The 23,719-nt window shown below is 33.0% G+C and overlaps 1 protein-coding gene across 1 annotated transcript in view; it reads right to left on the reverse strand.

The window, feature by feature from the left end:
- Positions 1-23,719, reverse strand: part of LOC118201492 (uncharacterized) — a 419,621-nt gene that overhangs the window by 11,618 nt on the left and 384,284 nt on the right. The window contains exons 29-34 of the mRNA XM_085827141.1: positions 22,295-22,426; positions 18,815-18,948; positions 18,683-18,735; positions 15,208-15,371; positions 12,729-12,914; positions 4,096-4,236 (exon numbers count right to left, since the gene is read on the reverse strand). Of these exons, the coding sequence (XP_085683267.1) occupies positions 4,096-4,236; positions 12,729-12,914; positions 15,208-15,371; positions 18,683-18,735; positions 18,815-18,948; positions 22,295-22,426 (810 nt within the window). The remainder of the gene's footprint in view (positions 1-4,095; positions 4,237-12,728; positions 12,915-15,207; positions 15,372-18,682; positions 18,736-18,814; positions 18,949-22,294; positions 22,427-23,719) is intronic.

Consider the following 23,719-nt stretch of genomic DNA (forward strand, 5'->3'; position numbering starts at 1 on the left):
CTCTAATTTATAAGAGGTTAAGGAAAACATATTATTTGCAATTTACATCTGTTCTAAGGAAGATTACACAAACAACTTAAATTATTACATCCTAATTCATATAAAAACCTTAAGGTTTGTCTCGGTAATTTAGAAGGGGAAAAAGGAAGCAATTCATTTTCAGTAGACTGAATTTAAGATTCAATTTTAGGTAAAGTTCCAATTTCCAAATTTCTAAGGAAAATTGATAAAGCACTTAGCTGTGATTTTGACGACTTGGAACGCACCCGGAAAGGTATTGGGCTTGCCTTGCTCCAGATAATCCCGATTCCATTCCTTTTCGGCAACACAATCCGCTCGCACAACCCTGTAGAAAACAAGCCCTCGAACCAGCACCCGAGCAGAATCTTCAAGCTCGCAGTCAGGATGTCGAGTATAAAATCTCACGTTGGCCGGGGTGGAACTTGGCTAATAATTTTGGAAATTAATACTCGCTGGATCATTTTTTTTTCGACAGCAAGGCGACGGCCGGATAGTGTCCGCCGTGATCCGCCTGACTCACCACTAATTCATCCACAGTAACTTAACAAATCCTTCAGCCTTGGAAGTCCGGCAAAAAGTCTTAATCCTGGAAGTCTTAAATCCTTCAACAAAACTAGTTCAAAGTCGGGCAAAAAGTAACGTCCAAAAGTAAGTTCAGCAAGCAAGAACGTCTCGCCAAGTCTCGCACGAAAAAGTCGTTAAAACTCGAATTTTCTTCCTCTCCTCCACAAACGCGGGCTCCCACTATGGCTTCAATTATCGCCCCCTTAATTTTGGCAAAATTTGCGTTTTCAACCCCTGAATGCGAAAATAAGGGTGATCGCGCATGCGCGCCCTTCTTCACTTAGCCAACAACCGGACCCTCAATCGCCAAAAACCTGAATGACTTAAATCGAAAGTCAAGTGACAACCTCTGACCCTTCTGTCACGTACTTCCTCTCCTAAGGTCACCTGCACAATGAAATTCCTTCTAGAACATTCTAAAGGACAAGGCGCGCGAAATCATGACTTAGCAAAATTGCTTCCCTTTCCCTGCTTCTTTTCACAATGAATCAAAGCTTGTACAAAAATTGCAAATAAAAGAAAAATAAATAATATTCTTTTAAACTAAATAATATTCCCAGAAGCATCTGTTTTTCCGCAAAATTAAAGCATTAAAATAAATAATTCAGAATCAATTAAAATTAAGATTTCCATAAATCAGAAAATCATTCACCTAGTTTTTAAACGCTATCAGACAAATTCTCTACACAACACATTTACCATTTTATTTATCATATATGCAACTAGATAAGTGTTTCCATTGGATGAAACATAAGAGTATCAAATTATCATCTAAATTTAATCAGTAAACTATCCAACAACTGAATGATTTACAAGGAATAAATTCTTAATAATTTTAAATCTTTAGTTTATTAATCAAATAAATATAAACTAAAGCATTTAAATTTATAACATTTCTAACTGTTTATAATTATTAATATTAGTAGCATTACTGTAACTAACATATATTCTTAACAAATTTTGCAGTCAGTACAAAATCGTTTGAGTTTGAATTTAGAATGACATTCGAAGATTTTTTGGCAAATAAAATTTTCACCAACATATCTTGAACTCTTTTACTCGTTGTCCTAACTTGCTTTCTTTTCACAATTAGTTTTGATTATTTTGCTACTGACTAAATTTTTCATATTAATTTAATTAACAAAAATATGTAATTTATTAAGAACTCAGATTTTTGTTATTCTATACCTTTATAATTAGTGATTAGTCTAAAAGGGAGCATTACCCGAATAGGCTATTTAGTTTCGAAACGGGATTTTACGTCGTCCACTATAAACGGCGAATCACTTTTCCTATTTTTTCCACCAACTATTGCCCTCCTGTATTATTTTTAATGAATTTAAATAATGAAATATGCATATATGTATAACATGCATACACATGCTTTCACATGCATATATGTATGCATGTGAAAACAGACGGTACCAAGGGCCATCTGATTTTGAATAAAGTAGTCCTCCACGCGAACATGTGCATTTGGAAACCCGAACTTTGAATTTCGAATTTTATATCTCATATTTGGTAAAACTTTCATTAATTTTTTTAATAAACTCAAAGACTTGAAAGCGACCAGTGGCAACACTGTACAGGGAAAAAAAAAAAAGCATTTTTATCTCCAACCCGCGAGACTGTCTATCGGAAGTTCTAAAGGATATGCTATGTTTAAATATTATGTGAATTTGCTGTTCACACCTTTTAGTAAAAACTGGAAAAAACTGAAATATTTCTGTAATATTTTAAAATGTTATTTTTACACATTCGGACAAGTTGAAATAAGGCCATGTCACAAACTTGAATTTCAAAGTATTGTATTGAATTGAATACTGTTGAGTTGATTTGCGAATGGCATGATATTTAATTGATAAATTTAACACACAAAATATTAATAATAAGAAGACAAGAAAAGCTTTCCGAGCTATCTTCTAACTAAGAAAACTGAACATCGATATGATAAACTGAGAAGAAGCTGAAAAATGTACAGAAATGTATGGCAGCACTTAATACTGCATCGGGTATTCTAAACATATGCTGCTGTACCACTTTTAAAATTTTTGCAATTTTGTTGTTTAATTGTATTTGGCATAAGTGCGAGGAAAATGATGCTTAATAATAAAGCTGAACAGATAAAAAGAAGTGGGTAAGCAGGAGTAAGCGCAACAGTAGACTGGTAGACTGCGAGCTCAGCGAGACCGTAAACAAACCTTAACAAATCCTTTTGGGCGAGTGTTAAAATCTGAATCCTTTCAGATTTAGATTTTGCCTTTTAGTTTTATTAAAATCAGATTTTTATTCTTTTTACTTCCTTATACGAAGTAAAAAGGAAGTATTGTAATCGCGAAAAGTTTCAGGCAGCATATTTCAACGAAAATATCCATTTTGACCGCTATCGAATGCAATTTAACGATGCTTTTGCATGACATTTATTTGTTAGAAGGACAGAATAAAAGATTCTTTTCTCCAAAAAAATTATAAAACTGCTTTAAAATGAATTTTGAAAACATAATGAAGGTTCCACGCAGAAAGCATTGATCACCCAAAAGTTATGACAACATGTGCTTCAGAAATTCATGTTTGTAAAGTAGCCTTATTTTAACTTATCCGGCATTAAAAAACATTATTCTCATTATTCTTTTATGTAATGTGTAAAAATAATATTTAAAAGTATTGTTGCGTGCGTACGGGTTATAATAGATTGAATGCACAAGTCCGTTAAAAGGTTAATAAAAATTTATTCTTATCACGAGAAATATAACAAAACGGTGGAATTTTCCACAGAGATATTCGTATAATATCACAATATCGCGCAATATAATCAGTAGTTATCCTTTAAACTACTAAAAACGTTAGAATACAACGCAATGTAAAGAGAAAGCTAATCCGATCTGACCGTGAATTCGCAAAAAAATAAAAGCAGATAACTAAACAACAACTGAGCTGAGATATCTCTCTCCTGCCTTTTAAAGCTTTTTAATCGGCCACAAGAAAGTTCGGGGAATTTCTGCTTTCTCGAGATTTCTAGAAAGCAAAAAGAGTAGAATTACGGTTACAGCTAACACAGTAGTCAATTACACTTATTCAATTTAAATATAAATTACGAGATATGTATTTATTAAGTGTTAAATGCGCGTGCTTCTGTATTTTTACTTTTCCGGCGTAGCTTTCTCTTAAAATATGTCTCATGCTGCATAGCATGAGGAAATAAAAAAAAATTAATTATAATTCTACTAATATTAGCAAATAAAATACAAAATTCGTAATAAGATTATATAAACATTTTAAGTTTTGTACAATTTTACTAAAAAGTGTTTTGGAACTAAAATTGTCAGACTTCGAAAGGTTATTTGTTTAATTAATTTTTAAACAAGTGTTCAAATGCTATTTTGTGTGACATCGTTCTCAAATACCATTCATGTAGCAATGCTGAAAATTAAACAACTGTGGCTACGATGGTAAACTTGCCATTGATGATCAATTTCTTATAAACTTGGACAAGTAGGTAGATAGTCTTACCTGCACAGCCAACAATTTTAGTATCCGAATGTTCCTTGAGGGGCTTATATCCTTCTTGGCAAGGGCATTCAAAACTGCCGTAAGTATTCAAGCATTTTGTTCCATTCGGGCATGCGTTCGACAGCAAGCATTCATTGATATCTGAAAATAAGATCCATAAGAATATCAGGGATTGATGAAATTTGGAATAAGAATATCAATAGTTAAATTAGGGCTTTTAATATAACGTAGCATACTTTAAATGCAATATGATGATTAATAATATTAATACCTACGAGACAATGCGGCTATTAACAGAAGTAAATAAATGTGCAAAACAGTATTACCCAGCACTACTTCTCAAAGGAAAGGCATGGTTTTCATTCGAAGATCATAACACAACTTATACATAAAATGACATCCGCCTTGCATTACCTTGCATTACCTTCTTTGAAAATATTTTAAGACCTAGAAATGCTTATAATTTTACTGCCGAATTATTCTAGATAGAGTGACCTGAGCCAGTACAAATTGTTATCTCTTTCAGACTTCTTTGGAAATACTTTAAGATCTAGAAATACGTATAATTTTACTGCCGAATTATTCTACATTGTGTGACCTAATACCTGCGGTAGTACAAATTGTTTCCACATAAGTAGTAAAGATAAACCTTAAGTCAGTTATACATATCTCTAGCTTATCAAGGTTTGACCAGCGTTTCCATTCTTAGTAAATCACTTAAAGATCTGACTGCCTTCTCTATGCCTTTTGGACAGTTATTATCCCAGCCAGTGAATTAAAACAATTGGCAGGGCTTAATTTCTAAGATTAGAAGTGCCGGAGCCCTATGGAAGACCGTCAGTAGAGAGAAACAAAGAGTAAATAAATAAATAAAATGACTATTAAACTCATTAATAATTTTTAAATTAAATACTTAATTATTATCAAATTAATTAATATATATTTAATTAATGCTTATAAATTGTTATTTAATCAATAATTATTATATAATTAATTAATTATAATTAAATTTATAATTATTAGATAATTAATTATTATTTTTTGAAATAATTAAAGATTGAAGTAATTAACTAATTAAAATTAAATAAACTGTAAAGAGATAAATTGAAATTTAATACGCGATTTAATATAACTTTTTCTAAATTTTGTTTCCTTTAAATTGTGGTTCAGTTTTATAAAAAGAAGTACCGGAGATCATCTTATTTAAGGTTCCGGTGCGCTCCGGCTAAAGTTGTAATTTATCTTAAAATTTGAGAAGCACCGGAGTCAGGCTCCGGTGGGCTCCGGCGCAATTTAAGCACTGACAATTAGAATTTGGAATAAATCTGCAAATGTGTTGTGAGGTTTATTTTAAAACCTAAATTAGAATTCGGAATGAACTATAAGCATGGTGTGAGGTTTATTTAACTTACATAAGAGTTATTTTATGTTTGAAACCTTTACTGTCACTTCTTTCTTACCGTTTTCCAACCAGACTGCAAATTATTTCGCGCGTATTTATGGGAAGGGTTTAGATAGTTAAGCCAGAGCGTGGTCTGCAGTTTGAAGGCAACGTGACTAGTTTTGATATTCTAGATAAGAGTTCCTGTTTTTGTTGCATTGCTTCTTGCCGAGAGTTAAATTCACACAGGTGAACTCCGAGCCAATTTCGGGATTAAACTGCTCTGTGTAGTCTTTGGTTATCAGCTATTTAAACTTAGTTTTGCATTTGAAATTTTGCTTTGAGTTTCTCGTTATAAGTGCTGACGGACTTGTAAGCACCTGGAGTGCCTTCTGTTCGTCTGTTTGATTTGAAGTAAAATGGCCTTGTACCCCGTTCTCACGTTTCTGTACTTATTTGCAGGCATTACGATAAGTTGCTTTAAGCCTATCAAAAGGTTAGAGTCACTAAAAGACGTTAAACCTTAAAATAATGTGCGTAAACATTTGTTACACTCACAACCTGAATTTTGCATATTTAAAATGTATGAAATATTGGTGGCTACTCTCAGTTTGATAACAGAAATGTTGTCTCAAGTATTTATTTATAATCATAGAGCAATAATAGAACTTGAGGGATTTCCAACAATTCTGATTAAATAATTCCGTCACCAGACTATTTCAAAGAAGCGATATTTTCCCGGGCTGTTAATTACCACTGTAAGTTGGTATAGATAAGAAATCTCGGAATCTTACAACACAAGGCGCTTGTTCATAGAAACTAAAATCAAGATTTATCTCATTACTAATCGAACATTTATAATCACTAACTCTCAAACTATTTTGTTGTAACTCATTTACATAGTACTGTAATGAGCGTTAGAAATGAGAAAAAATGAGCCAGAAGGAGTAAGAAAGAAAAACAAGAAACCATTATTGTTATCAAAAGAATAAAACATTACAAATATACACTCAAGAGCCAAAACATTATGATCACCTGTCAATAACGAGTTGGGCCACCTTTGGCGTGCAACACAGCTTCAACCCGCCTTGGCATGGATGCCACAAGTCCTTGATAGATGGCCGGAGACAGATTGTACCAGATGTTGTAACAACGGTCACCAAATTCGAGATATTGCGAATTGGTGGTCTTTGACCTCAGAGTTCCCGTCCCACGACATCCCAAATGTGTTCTATCGGATTGAGATCTGGTGAGTTAGGCGGCCAGGACATTAACTGGAAATCAGCATCATGTTCCTGGAACCACTCCAAACAGAGGCCATGTAAGGGTGCAACTGGTCCGCAATGATGTTCAGATACCCTGTAGCATTCATGGTCTGCTCTACCACAAACCCGGGTCCCCGAGACGCCCAATAGAACGTCCCCCAGAGCATAATACCGCCACCACCGGCTTGTGTATGACCTACTGTGCATTGAGGGAGCAACTGTTCGCCTGGAAGACGGCGTATCCTGACACGGCCATCGGAGTGATGAATGACAAACCGTGATTCATCTGCTCAGGCAACTCTCTCCCACTGATCAATGGACCAGTCGCGATGTTCCCGACCCAGCGCAGGTGCAGTTGGCGATGACGCTTGGTCAGCAAAGGCACACGAGTGGGACGTTTGCTGTGTAGCCCCATATCCAACAGTGTCCGCTGAACAGTGTGCTCCGTAACTTTTCTATTTGGCTCTGCATTGTATTCGGCTGTCAGCTGAGCCACTGTCCGGCTCCGGTTTTGCTTTACCATGCGAGACAGTCTCCGACGACCTTTTTCTTTGATAGCGTGTGAACCATGTCGTCTGCTGATGGTTTCACCGTCATTCATCCACTTTTCATACGTACTAACAACTGTAGATTGCGAACAACCCACGAATCGTGCAGTTTCGGAAATACTTGTTCCGAGCTTTCGAGCCATGACATTCTGCTTTTATCAATGTCGCTTAGATCCGCAGCCTTTCCCATCACACACAGAAGTAAGTGAAAGAATGATTCTTCAGACTCTCCAGCAGCAGTTAAATACCACTTCCACCTGATCACGTGCCTTCCACGTCATCCAGGCGCGTTCATCGCAAAATGTAGGGCTGGTCAAAATGTTTTGGCTCATGAGTGTATGTTCTTACATTTTAAAATACAAGAGTATTATTTCCTAAGCAGAGGGCGTTTTCAATCACTCAGATGATAAAGTTATGCCCTATGCAAATTTTAGCATCTCCTTATCCAGTTTTCTCCTATTGTTTCATACCAGCTGTTGACTGGCGTACTAAAAACCCAATGTTTGTACGTTAAGACTTAATTGACTCATCTGGTATTAAAGATAAAGTGCTGGAATGTATAACTATATATACAAGCCATCTGTATTAAATTTGTTCCTAACATACGAATACACTATCACTCTAGATGTTTTAAGAATGTAAAATTATTGCATAATGAGTCTCAATATTATTTCATAAGTAGTTGCTATTTAGCATCTCCTATAGAGACTTGTTTAAACACATTATTTTATGTTCTAGACGAAGAAAAGTGTAATATTTTAATTGCCTCACAAAGTATATTAGTTTATTTAATACAGATACACAGTAAAAAAATCAGTACAATAAATTCTAATCGAAAATCTTTCAACGGCTAAATAGTTATATATAAATGTTAAATGTCCCCTTTTTAAAATATTTTAAGTAAGTATAATTGATTTATCTTTTAGCACACTTTCATATTTTGAAATTCAAAGTAGGATTTGGCATTTTATTAGAAATAGCTTTGAAATTCACGGAGAAATTGTGAAGGTTTTCATTCTATCAATATCGTCTTAGCACTATCAGTTAAAATGCGAGAACGTTTTAAGTTAATAAACAGAAATTAGATTTTAGAAATGCTGAAAGTCAGATGCTAAATGTGTTGCATCTAAAGTCTCTGCGAAGGCCAGTGTTTAAAACCTTTCCATCAAAGATATTGGGGAATAATTTCCTGACTAACTGTCTTGAACTCCTTTTATGAAAGAGAGTATTGAGCTAACAGCATTAATTTAATTAGAAACTTAAAAAAGGTTCTGCGCAAATCCAGATAATGTTGTATAATTTGGAATGGCTAATTGATCTTTAATAATCATTTAAATGATAACAGTAAAAATAAGTTATTATTCAATTAAATTAGTTGCTGTAGAAAGCCGTTGTCGAAAGCTATCTCCAATAATTATTGAAGTTGAGAGTAAAAATAAGTGTTCATTCAACTAAATTAGTCTCTGTATAATCTAGGTAGTATGTAAAAAGCAATTTCGAATTAATAGGACACTAATAACGATTAGTAGTCAATAAGTATTCTTCGAAAAAATTCACAAAATAACAACATACTGTAAGAGTCTTGAGATAAAAAGGCATTTTAGCTGCCAGAATTATAGGCCAAAATGTAGTAGAACCGGACTTTTAATTTTATTCCAGTAATTTCTTGCGATCACTTTAAACATCCATAACAGTAAATAGTTTTCTCATTTTCATTAACAATCACTAAATTAGGATATACTTCAACGTTTTTGTGCTAATTTATGAAAAAAAAAATCTTTTGTAATAGAGATTTCTTATGTTATATTATTACAACGTTTACACTGATATCTCCGTATTAACTAAATTCAGTAGCAAAATATCACTCTGTTAACACATAGATTATCCTTATTTTCCAGACGTAAAATCAGCATTAAACAATACCTGACACAAAACTTTTTCTCGATTCGTAAAAATTAATTTTCTGAAAATGACTGTAGAGCTTACTTATACTAAGCATAACATTTTATATACTTTCCAAACCTTATATCATTATAAACTTTTGAACCGCTTTAACTTTCAGAGATTTTTTTACTATTATTTTATGTGACTGTTATTGGTTTGATACATTTGTGTTCTGCGCGTTTCTTAATTTTCAAGCTAAACCATTTTGGAAAAATTATTGTAATGGTACCCATTATGGTAAATCATTTTAAAATTTTCAAACTTACGTTAAAAAAAGTTAGCTGCATGAAACTCTTATTTGCAACCATTTATCGTTGCAAGCTAATGTTTTGAATTTAAGTTCCTTTCTGCACACATTGCTCCAACATCTGTTTTCCAATTTACAGATTTTGCTTTTAAATGCGAGATAAAGAAAGAGTTAGCAGGCTAACGTTTTTCTGTTAAATAAAATGAGATACACTGACCAGCCGAAACATAATAAGCATCCCCACATTTTACAATGAACTTGTATGGATGATGTGGAAGGGCCCGTAATTAAACGGGAATTGTATTTAACTGCTACTGAAGAAGGTAAGGAAACATTCTTACAGTTAATTTTGCGAGTGTTGGGAAGGGCTACTGATCTAAGCGAATTTGATAGAGGGTAGACTGTAATGACCCGAAATCTCAGGACGAGGATCTCCGAAACTACGCGAGTGGTAAGTTGTTAACGATATTGCCGTTGTTAGTATTTATGCAAAGTGGATAAATGACGGCGAAAAACAGCAGTAGACGCCAAGATGTTGGACGTCCACGCGTCATCAAAGATAAAGAACGTCGAAAACTGTTCCTCTTGATACAGCAAAACTGGCGTCAGACAGTGGCTCAGTTGACAGCCTAATACAATGTAGGTCCAATGTTTCGGAACACACGGTTCGGCGAACAACGTTGGGTATGGGACTGTGCAGCAGACGTCCCACTTGTGTGCCTCTGTTGACCAAGCGTCATTGTCAACTACGCCTACAGTGGACTCGGGAACATTGGGACTGCACCATGGTTAAGAGGAAAACAATCGCCTGGTCGGATGAATCACGATTTAGGATTCCTAACGTAGACGGTCTGTCAGGGTACTCCGTCTTCCAGGCGAACAGATGCTCCCTCCCTCCAGTGCAGCAAATTATACACAGGTTGGTGGTGGGTGGTATTATACGTTGGGGGCGATCTCATGAGAGGCCCTGAGACCCTCAGTTGTAGTAGAACAAACCATGAAAGCTACGGACTATCCGAATATAACTGCGGATCATTTGCAGCCTTACATGATTAACTCTTACAGTTTGTCTTCCCTTACAGTTTGCCTACGGTTTCCCTTACAGTTTGCCTACGGTTTCCCTTACAGTTTGTCTACACCCTTACAGTTTGTCTTCCCAAATGAAAACAGGATTTTCCAGCAGACGTCAGGTCACAAGGCTCGAATTGTGTTGGAGCGGTTCGAGTAGCATAAAGATGAGTTCCAGTTAATGTTCGGCTCACCTAACTCGCCGTATCTTAGCCTGAGAGAGCACATTGGGATGCCATGGATGCATTGGGATGCAGCTCACAGCTCAAACACCACCATGTTGGCGTCGGAACTCAACAAAGTCATACTGTCACCTGTAAGTACTCAAGGCTGTTGCCAGCGTCGAGCGCAAATTTGCCTCCTTGCCACGATTAACTTCGTGGTTTTGTTTTGATTTCAGACAAGCGAAATTAGTCACAACAGCAACAACACTAGACTGTATATACCGAAAATATTAATCAAAACTTCTTAACACTAGTATCTTTAGTACATAATAATTATTAAGTATGCTTATAAATTGTCGTATTTTTATATGCTTATAAATTGTGCATTTATGCGTTATTCTTTTTTACTAAGCAATTCTATTGAATGTGAATTTTAAGATTGCTTTAGATATAACTTCACTATAAATCGAATTTGAGTAATGCATCGAATCTGAGTTTACTTGTAAGCAGAGCCGGGACAAGGGTAGGCAAGTGAGGCACTTGCCTCAGGTGAATCACTAGAAAGGGCACCAAATTGGCTGTACGAATTTGAAAATTACTTTAATTATGTTTTTAAATTTGTGAAATATTATTAGGGGAAATAAGCTTCGGCAAACATAAATAAAACAATAGGAAGAATTGCAAGAAAACATGGAAATTAATGCAATGTGCATTTTGATGTTATTTTTTATTTATCAAAAAAGCAATTTTTAACATTTTTATTTATAAGCATACTTAATAATTATTATGTACTAAAGATAATAATTGATTAAGTTGTAAATAATAGGCTACATTATTTTTCTGAATTTATAAAGCTACGATTAAAAAATACGTGAAGAATTATGGCATAATTATGCTATGAGAATTATGATATTTTGATTTAATACAGTTACTTTTGTTTAATGCAAATATAGCTATTTTGATGTATATATATATGTGTGTGTAAGAAAAATAGTGAACATGTAAATGATAAAATTAGCAACGTAAATTTCCCTTCTCAACTCTAAAAATAGTAACCCCTCTCTGCTCCGCGTTATTTCGAGACTATTATATGTCATATGATTCTTACGTAATTCTGGTGATGTAAATTGAACTAAAACTCAAGCAGCCAATAATAATTTTACAGCAACATTAACTATCCAATCAAAATGCTTTGAGAACCAAAACTAACTCAATTTGATTCAGATTTTATCCTGAACATTACGCACTTGCTTTCCACTTGAACATTACGGCTTAGCTAGAATGCTGTCTGTCTACTGCTGCTTTCTTGCTACAAAGGTATAAAAAATGTAAGCCTTTTGGAACAGTCACATTTAATATGCCGACTTGTGTGTAGCCGTAACATGTTGCGGAAAATAAAACTGAAGATTTAATCTGCCTTCGCCTCCAATTTCCTAATAATTATGGATCAACACTTTTACGGCATCCAAGTTCCTGCTCCTGAAATTATTACATACACATATATATATAGAGGAGCGCATTTACCTTTTTGCCTCATGTGAAAAAATGTCTTAGCACGGCTCTGCTTGTACGCTTTATTCGTTTATACTAAGTTAACTCCACTGAACGTAATTTATAAGTTTGCTGTAGTTACAACTTCACTGCAAATGTTAATGTATCGAATTTTAAATTGACTTAACTTAACACAGCATGATTTAGATTTTAAATTAACGGTAATTAGCTTGTAAATTTAGACCGTGATTTTGCGGAAGAAATTTTTCTGCTTATATTTCCCTATATATATATATATATATATATTATGTTGGAATTAGTACTATGTTAAATAAAAACTTTACTCGTGATCTTTGCACATTAAAACACATAGAGGATTATGAGAAAATAGCTTTCACTCATATTTATGTACAGAAACGAAATTCTTCTATGATGCATTTAGAGATTTATCACTATTATTTGACGTAATAGTAGCAGCGTTAAGAACGTTTTGGATCATTTAACGGTACGCAAACCCTTTTTTACCTTGACATTTGTGGATGATGGTTTGCTTGTCTGAGAACGGCTGATAGAAACCAAAAGAAGAGAATCCTTGAGAGCATTTGCATTCAAAATTTCGAGAACCATCCTGCGCTTTGTTGCAAACCATATATGGGCCACATATTTTATTCTTTATATCCTCCTTGCAGGGATCCGTTGAAGTGATGATATCTACAATGGAAATAAAATGCAACACAAACAGTTACTGATTATGGCAAACTACCTCTGAAGCAAAAATGATAAATGTATAAATAAAAGAGAATCAATAAACATTGCCCCTTTCTAACGAAAACGAGCAACTTAAATACGAGTCAATGGTTCTTAGAAAGATATTCAGGAAGGCATCCTTTTTCTTAAGCAGTTAACCCTCACGACCGTTATCATAAGCAATTAAAGAAATAAACAATATTAATTTAACGATTTAATCCTTGCTCTTGGAAGACATGTTCAACCAGATTTATCCGCATTTAAACAAGCTGTAATTACAACAAAAGTAAAATTTCCCAGAGTTGAATGAATGAACTTGTGATTTATTTAGCCAAATGCTATTTAATTCAATATGTTTTAATGTTTCTAATTTCAGTAAGAAGTGTTTTAAATATGCTTACGTAAATAAAAACATAACTCCGTTCGTACTTAACAAAGTGCATTTAATTCCGTTAGTTTAACAGTATTTATAATTCTAATTGAATGTTTAATTTTTATACATTATTTTATTTATTCCTTTGGTGCGCCTTCCACCATTTTTTGACAACTAAATGTAGACGTACAGAAGTGTTGAAAATGATCCTCGTTTATGAGTAGAAAATGTACACGTAGCAGCCGTTTTCTGTCTCTAATGGTTTAAAAATCTCTACGTTAATTCGTGAGTAAGTTACGTTTATTTTCATGGACTTAAAATTATCGGAATTATTTGTATAGAAATGTCCTTTAAATAGCACTACAGGAAATAATATTAGATGACAGACCTGATTATCGAACAGCCATAGTTTTTTTCCTGTTAAATATCTATCTAATGTTTGTCACACAAAAATGCTGCCATTAAAAGGATTAAAATTCAGAGCAATATATGTTAGCTATTCGGTTCTGGTATTCATTCTTTTTCCGATATTAAACACATAACGTGGCCTTCGCAAATTTTTGCATTGTGCTGTGATATTAACCTTTGTACGATTTTAAATTAAAAACGTACATTTGTTTTCAACTCTTTTAACTTTGGACTTAAGCAATTTTACAATAAATCTTTATAAGCATAAAATATTGTAGGGATTTTTATAGTCAATCTTTATAAGCATAAGATCCCGGGATTGTATCCCAGAGAAGGCATGGATGTTTGTAAATGTATAGTGTTTGTGCGGCGTGGAGGCACTTTAAATATGCAGTGAGCCGAAAGTCCTTTCGAGAGGCTGATCGTAGAGAAAGAGGGGTAAGAGACCTTTGGACCGCCTTCCCCCGGGATGCTTTCCATCAAAACTGGAATCCGAACCGAGCAAAATCTACTCATCCCCATGCTGCATTGATACTATATACGTCCTGTCACCTACACCGTGCTCAAGGCTGTTGTCAACTGCAGGTACAATATTGCCTCCTTTCCCCGATGAATTTCGCGAGCTTGTTCTTTTGTTACTGTCAGGCACGTGAGATAAGTCACAATAACAACACATTTTAGTCTTAAACAAATTTTAAATGACAAATGTTTATAATCAAATCACAGTCAAACATTTACAGTATTACTGTCTTCAAGAATACTATTCATAATATTTAAACCGCATGCATGTATTTCCTCAAATCAACTCATTAAAATAATTATCCTATTGAGTAATTAATAGCCGCAATTAGAAGAATAAGAATAAATGGATTATATAGAAGTTTAGCAATAGATTTATTGGATTGAATGGATTTCCTATTAAATCATCAATACATGAAAAGAATAGAGTGAAACTTTTATTAATTGATTACTCACTGTAACAGCTTTAAATAGTATTAAAATCTTGTAGTTTAAATAATTTAAATAGATGAACATTAAGTTATTTGTGAATGGCAATATTTGAAACCAGACTCGAGTGCCACGTGCGACTCTCGCACGAAGAATGTAATTTATTTTTAAATGTTAGAATATGTTTTCTCTTCTTGTTTGTATGTCGCCATTTTTTTGAGTGTTAAATAAAAGTTATTGCTGTGTTCCATCATTGGAGTTGCTTCATTTCGCCAAAGAAGTATCACATCACGCATAAAATAAAATGGATTACATACGAAATAAAGTTTACAACATGTTAGTAAATTCGTATAAATTTTACAGTATATTAGAAATTTAACAGGGAATCTATATTTTACATCATTACACTTTGATTGTATTACGTTCGATAATGTGTTATCTTCATTTAATGTAATGTAATCACCGAACTATGATCTTTGCACCAATTTTATGCATTTCTTATTTAAAACTGAGTTTTTGCATTTTTACCTGGTTTGATTTCTTTCTTGCGTAGCGTTAGAGCAGGAGGTATGAAACAGTCCTCTGAGTTGGAAGATATGCATGTTCCTGGTTGAGTGATCAATTTCAACTGCTCCTTCGGATCAGAATTGAACTGAATTTCCACAGTGCACGTTAAAGTCTTTGAAGAGTTGCTGCATTACATAAAAAGCAGAAAATATTGGGTAAAATAACGCTAGAAAGTTTAGCTATTGAAATATAAACAAATTTCTTTTCCTTATTTTGTTCGGCCCACCAGCGGCCGAGCGGTAAAGTCGCTGAACACTGGTAGTTCGGTCCGAGGTTCGAATCCCGCGAACGGGCTGGCTGCATGGGTGTTTTCGTGGTTTTCCCCATGTGTAACGTGTATACGAGCCAGTTTCCCTTAGAAAGTCCTCCACGAAAGGCATCCCTCCTCTTAGGCAGATAGCCCTAGTGTGCTTTGCCATAATTAAATTAAATACACCTACACCTTATTTTGTTCCGTTAAAATACTTACAAATCCTATCAATTTCCTTAATTACCATCAATTTGAGAGCAATTTGTATTTGCGTATCACTATTTGTGACATTATTATAAAGATTGTACATGACAACGCTGAATATTCTACGGAAAAATTATTTCTACACATTAGAAAACTGGTTAATAGAATATGAAGAAACGTGATTGCGATAAACCATTCAATACTAACGTATATTAAAAAATAGCATAAGGCAGAGGAATAGCAAATTTATTGCAATAAGTAGAATTCCCAAATCTGCAGTTTTATTGCCGATGTGAATAAATAAAGATTAGGTTTTTCTTAACCTTCATATTACTTTTTCTTAAGAATATGTTCTTCTTGCTTCACTAATCACAACAGTCTATACTTGCACATAAACATATGGGTATGATTATATAAATAAACATATAAATAACAACGAGTTTATGGTATAATTACTGAGAAAAGCGATTTGAGTCCCTTTGTTAGTTTTACAGTCTAAGCTTTTAGTGCATTTATAAGTCAAAAATCCTTTGCCACTTTCACTTTCAGTTTTTGTTCTTTGGAACGCTTATTTCAGCTACCATCCGTAAGATTATTCATACACATTCTTCGTTACTTTGTGCAGAAAATAAGAGTTTGGTATAAGAAAAATCACAATAAAAGAGCAAACTAGAAGATGGCTTTTTATTTCTAACATTTCTTCCCGACATTTCAAAACGGCTTTGGAGAAGACAACGAATTTGAGTTGGCCAGGTCCAATCTAGTCACAGTTTTTTCAAAATTTGAACGAGAGATATTAATACGAGAAACGTTTAGAACAAATAATTGTTAGAAATAGGTCATACCTTTAATTAGGGTCCAATACAGTATTCTGCAAGTATTACGCTATAGATGAACTATTGATTAGATAGACTGATATAGTTAATAGTTCATAGATGAACTATTAACTATATCATTTTAAATCATGAGCGCATGGAAAGAATTTCCACTCTTTACCACGTGTATTATCTTCCACAATTTTTAAAAACTTTTTTTAGCCCTAAGGGGCTTTAACCCTAAGGGCTATTGTTCTCGAAACGGCATTTTGCGTCGGTTAACTACAAATGTCTGTTTTACTTTTCAAATTGTTTCCACCAAATATTACGGCCCTGTATTATATTTATAGAAATTAAATAATAAAGAAGCTGCATGAATATATAATATATCTTTCTAGCATTTTTTAAAAACAACGGTACCTAGGGCCATCAAATATTGAATGACATAGTCCTCCAACCAAATATGCGAACCCGGAAGCCAGAATTTGGAGTTTGTTTTATGGTCTACGTAACATTTTGTAACACTGTAACGAATTTTTGATTTACAAACTCAACTATTTTAAAGCGAGCAGTGGCAACACTGTACTGAGTAAAAATTTTTTAACCCCAGTGCGCACCAGACTGTCTATAAGAAATGGTATAGATATGCTGCTCTTAAATATTTTGCGATTTTGCTGTCAAATCGAATTTTTTTCTTGCGGCACAAAAGCCATGAAACTGATATTTAATAAATAAGCACACAAACATTAATTATAAAAAGATAAAAAAATTTGTAAAGCTATCTTAGCAAGAAAATTTAATATTGATATTGTGAAATGAGAAAAGACTGAATAAATCTATGCCAATACTTAATGCTGCATCGGGAATTCTAAATTTATACTGCTATGCTGCTTCTAAAAATTTTTTAAATTTTGCTGTTGATTGCATACGGCGTAAGTGCGAAGAAAATGATGCTTAATAAAGCTAGAAAGATAATATGTTAGTAGGCGTGAATGTAACTGCAGGCTGGTAGACTGCTATTTCAGCGAGAGGGTAAAAAAAACAAAGTCCTTTGGGCGACCGATAAAATCTGAAACCTTTCAGATTTTTTAAAATTTTATTTCTTTTATTTTTGAGATAGGTAACATGTTTCAATTGAAAAAAATTTATAAGCATCATAATGATCAGAATACGAATAAAACCTTGTAGAATAACAGAATAAATGTAGCTGTATTAATAAAATAATCAACATTCTTAAGTTAGACTAGAAGAGAAACACGCTAATGTGACAATTAAAATCGTAAAAGCAACCCTGTATTTAGCGTAAGTATATTGAAACACTCAATCGATTTCGAGGGCAGCTTCGAAGCTTCATTCGAAGTTCAGATTTTGAGCGTGAAGGTGCAGTTGCCCTTCGCTCCCTATTTTTAATTTCGCTAATTTTTCTTGTCCTTTGTGTTATATGTTTAATCAGATAGCCTGGCTCAGTAAAAGTAGGCAGCCAGTGTAACTCTGATTAAAAATCCAGTTATAACCACTTACAGTGCTGATAAGGACCACGTGTTTCTGAGACTCCTTCCCCTTTATTTTTCTTCTTTCTAGGTATTTCTTTCTCCTGATGAGGAGGGACCTTTAGCTGCCCTCGAAATCGATTGAGTGTTTCAATATACTTACGCTAAATACAAGGTTGTTTTTACGATTTTGATTCTTAGTTGTATCGCTATTTAGTGAATTAGCTGGATGATACGTCTTTGAAAACGGCATATTACAAAAACCAAATCCAAAATTACGTAAGTTGCTTAAAAATAATATTTTTTAGACTTTTCTTACACGTATTTCGATTGCATGCCGTCGAACAACAGTTACTGTTCAGAAGGCAAACAACAAAAATCAGCGTTATATTTTCAATTTTGAAAATATAACGCTGATTTTTGTTGTTTGACTTCTGAATTAGTATTTATTCGGCGTGTTATTGTGTATTAATAACAGTTACTGTATTAATAATTTGGATTACTAATCTCTATATAAATAAAGAGCAGTTAGTAACACACAGTGATGTATTACTAATTTGCGTTGCTGAATTTCAAATAAATAAGTTCTAAAATTGTCATGAAAGTTAGAGCTAAATTAAAACAAAATATTGCGTAGAAATGAGGTTTGAGGGACGTGATTCAAATTTCGTACTTACTTGCAGCTCAAAACATCTGCGAATTTGTAATTTGGGCCAAACAAAAGATGCATCTATAAATAGGAACAGAAATATATTTTAGAAAAGTACTTTCTTACCAAAGTTTAATAAAATTATTAAACTGATACTTACTGAGGCTTGGAGATCTTTCGTGATAGCGTCGTAGTCTACAAAAGATCCAGATTCTGCCTGAGAAGGTGAATATTGGAGGTTGGATATATAATGAGTCGAAGCAAGTGGAAGAACTGCTGTGTATGAGGCTTGGGCTTGCAAGGAAAGTATTTCGTATTAAAACATACATAAAAACAGACGTTATGCATACAAACTGCAAATATTAATTTATGTTAAACTCTGTATATTTGAGTTTTATTTTTATTAATTAAGGAAAATAATTGTCTAAGCATTTTGTGAAACATCTATACAATTTAACAAGAAACTCTTTTATATTCATTACAGAGATATGCAAAATGTTCAAGAAAAATAGCTAGCTACAGTCTTGAACTTTTTTGTAATACATAAATTTCAGGTTATTGAGTTACTTCAAAGAATGTAGAAAGTTCAATGAAAGGACTTTCAGCAGTGTTCAATGCGAGATCATTTTTAAGAAAGTTAAATTTTTCACAGTTTCTTGTGCGCAAATTTCGGTTAGTAAAATATTTATTATATTTTAATAAATTTAGTGTCCTTCGGTAACATAAACTAATTCCAAACTCCTAACAGACTGGAAGCAAATTATTGCTGCATCTGAAGTTAACGAAAGAGTCTTGGGAAGGTTTTAACACAAACTTTTCTGTTATATCAGAACTTGAACATAAAGGCACGATTTATGCTTACAAATCAGTCACCACTTGCGGCGATGAAACTTAAGCAACAGTAAATTCAAATTTCAGACTAAGTCTAGTAGTCAAAAGCTATACAATTGATTTACCGCGAAGTTGACTGAAACTTCTTACCGGCTTAACAGTTTAAATGTCGGCGCTAAAATACAAAGTCGAAGAATCCTATTTTTATCCGAGCTAGAGAAACCTCGTAATGTGGTCTCAAAAGGCAGAAACACGCTCTGTCTTACAATCCTAAAATCTCACCTTAAATATTCTTGAAATAATTTCCATTCTGGTAGGGAAACGAAAGGAGAAGCGACAGTAAGGACCTAAATCATAATAAATGGTTAAATTAACTTAAGGAACCGTGCAAGGTTAAATACTTCCTTATGTTCATACCCTCATAATTTCTGCTTAGCACAAAACTAGCATTTTATCCGTTATAATAATTCCCCAAACAATCAAATTTTGCTTTGTTGTGCTTCCTAAATTTGATGTCAAAAACTGTGAAATGTGCTGTTAATTGGCAATCAAAGAGGCATGAATAAAATATTTTCGAATATTATTTTGAATTTTATAAAGAGAAGGAAACTTTCATATTTTAGGCATTAAAGCGTAATGATTATTTTACTATTTAGAATTTTTGCTTTACGAAGGTCATATTAAATATTAAAAACTCAACTCCATATGTTGCATATAGTGACATATAAAAAGTTACACTTATATTTGCAAAAGTCATCAACCCATAGTACTAAAAAGATTTCACGAACTTGTTTACCTTGTTTTCAGAAATTTCGTTATTGAAAGAACCAAGCTTAGATTTGTATATAAAGAAATAAAGATATTATTGTCTTAGAAATAGATTTTTAAATATTATTTTAGATATTTAAAAGATTGTTTTACGCTTTCAAGTTATAAAGTTTCATTTTTGCTGAACCTTAGATAACATATTTGTATGAACAAAATTTTAAAATTAATTAGATACTGACAGCGATCGTTTGCAAATAGCATGGATTATAGCTTTATTACTTTCTGAAAATTGTTTCTTCTGTTTAATATTTCGGTTTGTAAAAGACTGTTAATTCGAAACAAATAGTGTGTGTGTGATTATGGCAAAGCCTCGAGGGCTATCTGCCTAAGGGGAGGAATGCCTTCGTGAAGGACTTTCTAAGGGAAACTGGTTCGTAAACATGTTATACATGCGGTAAACCACGAAAACGCCCATGCAGCCAGCCCGTTCGCGGGATTCAAACCTCGGACCGAATTACCAGTGCTCAGCGACTTTACCGCTCGGCCGCTGGTGAGCCTTCGAAATAAATAATTTGTTTATATTCGATAAATAAATAAATAGCGTTCCTAAAAATTAGAATGAGGAATTAACTTTGATTGCTCAATGCTAATTTGAAAGGAATAATACAGGAAAGCAATGGTTAAACTGGTGCAACAGAGGACACGTTAACACTGTATTCAAAAGGTAAATTGAACAATCTTAATATTTATTGCTCTCAGTTAATATTTTATATCACTTATTATTTTTAATTCACTTGTTAATCATTATATACTTATTATTTTCTTGCGGGCTAATATGGTTTTTATTTTGAGAAATTAATGCTGAAAGGATAATCACGCAAATATATGTTTTCAGAACTAAAATCTCAGAAATAAATAAATAAATACAAAGAAAAATAAAAGATAAAATTAAATAAATAAAGTAAAAAATAAAGAATAAGGTTTTTTTTTTTTATTTATTACACAGAATAAACTTACTTTTCTATTTTTTTTTTTTTTTTTTTTTTTTTGTCAAAATCCTACTTTAATCCGGTAGCTTCAATACCTTTAGAAGAGCAAATTGACGTTGATGGTAAATGAGAAAATGTATAAGATTTAGTTAATATGCAATTATGAAGAAAAGTAGTGAGAAGGCCACAACGATTTAATTTTGATTAATGGACATATAATATGTAATTTAGTACAACATTTTACCAGTACAAATAATAAACTGTGCAAACCTTTTCAAATAGGAACAATAACTGGAGTAATTAAAGCCACAATAAACGAAATATTCATGAATTTTCAGGAATAATTTCGAAGGTTATAAACTTTTTTTATATAACCTTTTTCTTGAGCAGCAGAAATGCAAAATTGCTTTCGTACGCAGCGTAGGAAGTGCATCTTCTGTAATGTTTTTGCACTTCAGGTTTTGAAGAAATGATTTTGCTCTTCTGCAGCTGAAAAAGAAAGTTCTATATTTTAAACTTCAGAAAATACTTCCGCAAATTTATGAATATTATGCTGATTCCTGTTGTTTTAATTCCTCCAGTAATCGTTATTCGGCGTATTATTTCAACTCTAATGAACACTAATTTAAGTTATGCGCGTTCATATAAGTAAATTTAAAAATTACAAAAAGGTCATTCAAATTTTTAAAAGCAAATTACATTTAGTTAAAGTTCTAATATGGCTTTTTCAGAAAAACTTAACCTGTCTGTTTGATTTTAAGTGTCGAAATAGTCCTCTGTTAATTCAAATCAACATTGAATTTGCTTTCACACGTTTCTGCAAGGTGTTTTCGGAAGTATCTTACACACAGAAGAATAACTGAATATATTATTACACTCAAATAAAATGGAAAGGAGGTAAATTTTGTCAATGACTAAACGGAGTAAATATATTCCACACTTCATTAAAACTGAAAAAAGAAACAATAAATAAGTAGTAATTGTAATAAATAAATAATTATGATTAAATAGATAATAAAATATAAAATTAATTTGAAGGAAAAAATAAGTACCAATTACTGTACATCGTTCTTGATCATCAAATGCGAGTAACGGTGGGCATTTGCAGTTATTCAAGCCATTAATGTCACAGACCGCTGACCGCTGTTTGCATAGTTCCTGATACTTCTTTAGTTCACATAGACCTGGAAAAAAATTATTTGCTAAGAAGATTCATGACAATGAAAATTATGATTTTATATAAATGACATTATAGAGAAAATTATGCATATAGTTGTGAACATAGTTATCGATAATTTTCTAGTTTACATTTTTCTAAAAACGAAAATTACTAGTTATGAAGATTCATGTGAATGAAAATTATGATTTTCTACAAATGAAGTTTAGAGAAAACTGTGCACGTAGTTACAAACATAGGTGACGATAGTTCTCTAGTTCACATTTTTTCTGAAAACGAAATTTATTAGTTATGAAGATTCGTGTGAATGAAAATTATGATTTTCCACAGATGAGGTTGTAGAGAGAACTAAGCACATATTTGTCGACACTTTTCTAGTTCACATTTTTCTGAAAAAAAATTATTAGGTAGGAAAATTCATGTGAATGAAAATTATAGTTTTTACAGATGAGGTTGCAGAGAAATCAATACAAACAGTTGTGTAAATAGTTGTTGACATTTCTATAGTTCATATAGTTCTGAAAAAGAAAATGAATACATAAAAGAATCATGTGAATAAAAATTATGGTTTTCTAAAGAAGAAATTGTAGAGACCATCAGACACTTTATTTTAGAACAAGAAACGTGAAAAATGAGTAATGCCTTAGCCAGGATTCGAATTTCTTACCTCCTGATTGCTAGACATACTTACATCCAATTACACCACGGAAGCGCTCGGCCAAGAGGGAGAAAATACTGTTACAAATTTTGTATTTAGTTAGATATTTTTATTAGAATTAAAATTAAAACTCTTGTATTCCCTCCTGAAATGTAGCACGAGACAAATATTAAGAGAAAGCTATGCCAAAAAATTAAAAACACAGAAGCACGGGCTTTTAACATTTAATAAAAGTTTATCTCGGTAATTTGTACTTAAATTGAATAAATGTAATTGACTACTGTGCTAGCTGTAACCGTAATTACATCCTCTTTTTGGTTTCAAGAAATTTCGAGAAGCAGAATTTAATAGAAAATCTCGCGCGGCTGGTTAAAAACTATTTATAGACATCTCAACCCAGGAGTTTAGTTAGTCGCTTAGTTACCTTTGTTGAGATTTGTAATTCCGAGAGAACTGAGATAAATCCGAGTTAGCTTTCTCTTTAGATAACGCGTTGCACTGCATTGTATTTTAACGTTTTTAGCAGTTTAACACATAACTACTGGTTATATTGTGTGATATTTTGAACACTTGTTCGAATACCTCTTAGGAAAATTCCAGCCTTCTGCTTTACTTCTTTTGATAAGAATAAATTTTATTAAC

This window comes from Stegodyphus dumicola, chromosome 11 (assembly GCF_044657685.1).
Source record: "Stegodyphus dumicola isolate Sdum_Otavi_A_Nest chromosome 11, ASM4465768v1".
Taxonomy (NCBI): domain Eukaryota; kingdom Metazoa; phylum Arthropoda; class Arachnida; order Araneae; family Eresidae; genus Stegodyphus; species Stegodyphus dumicola.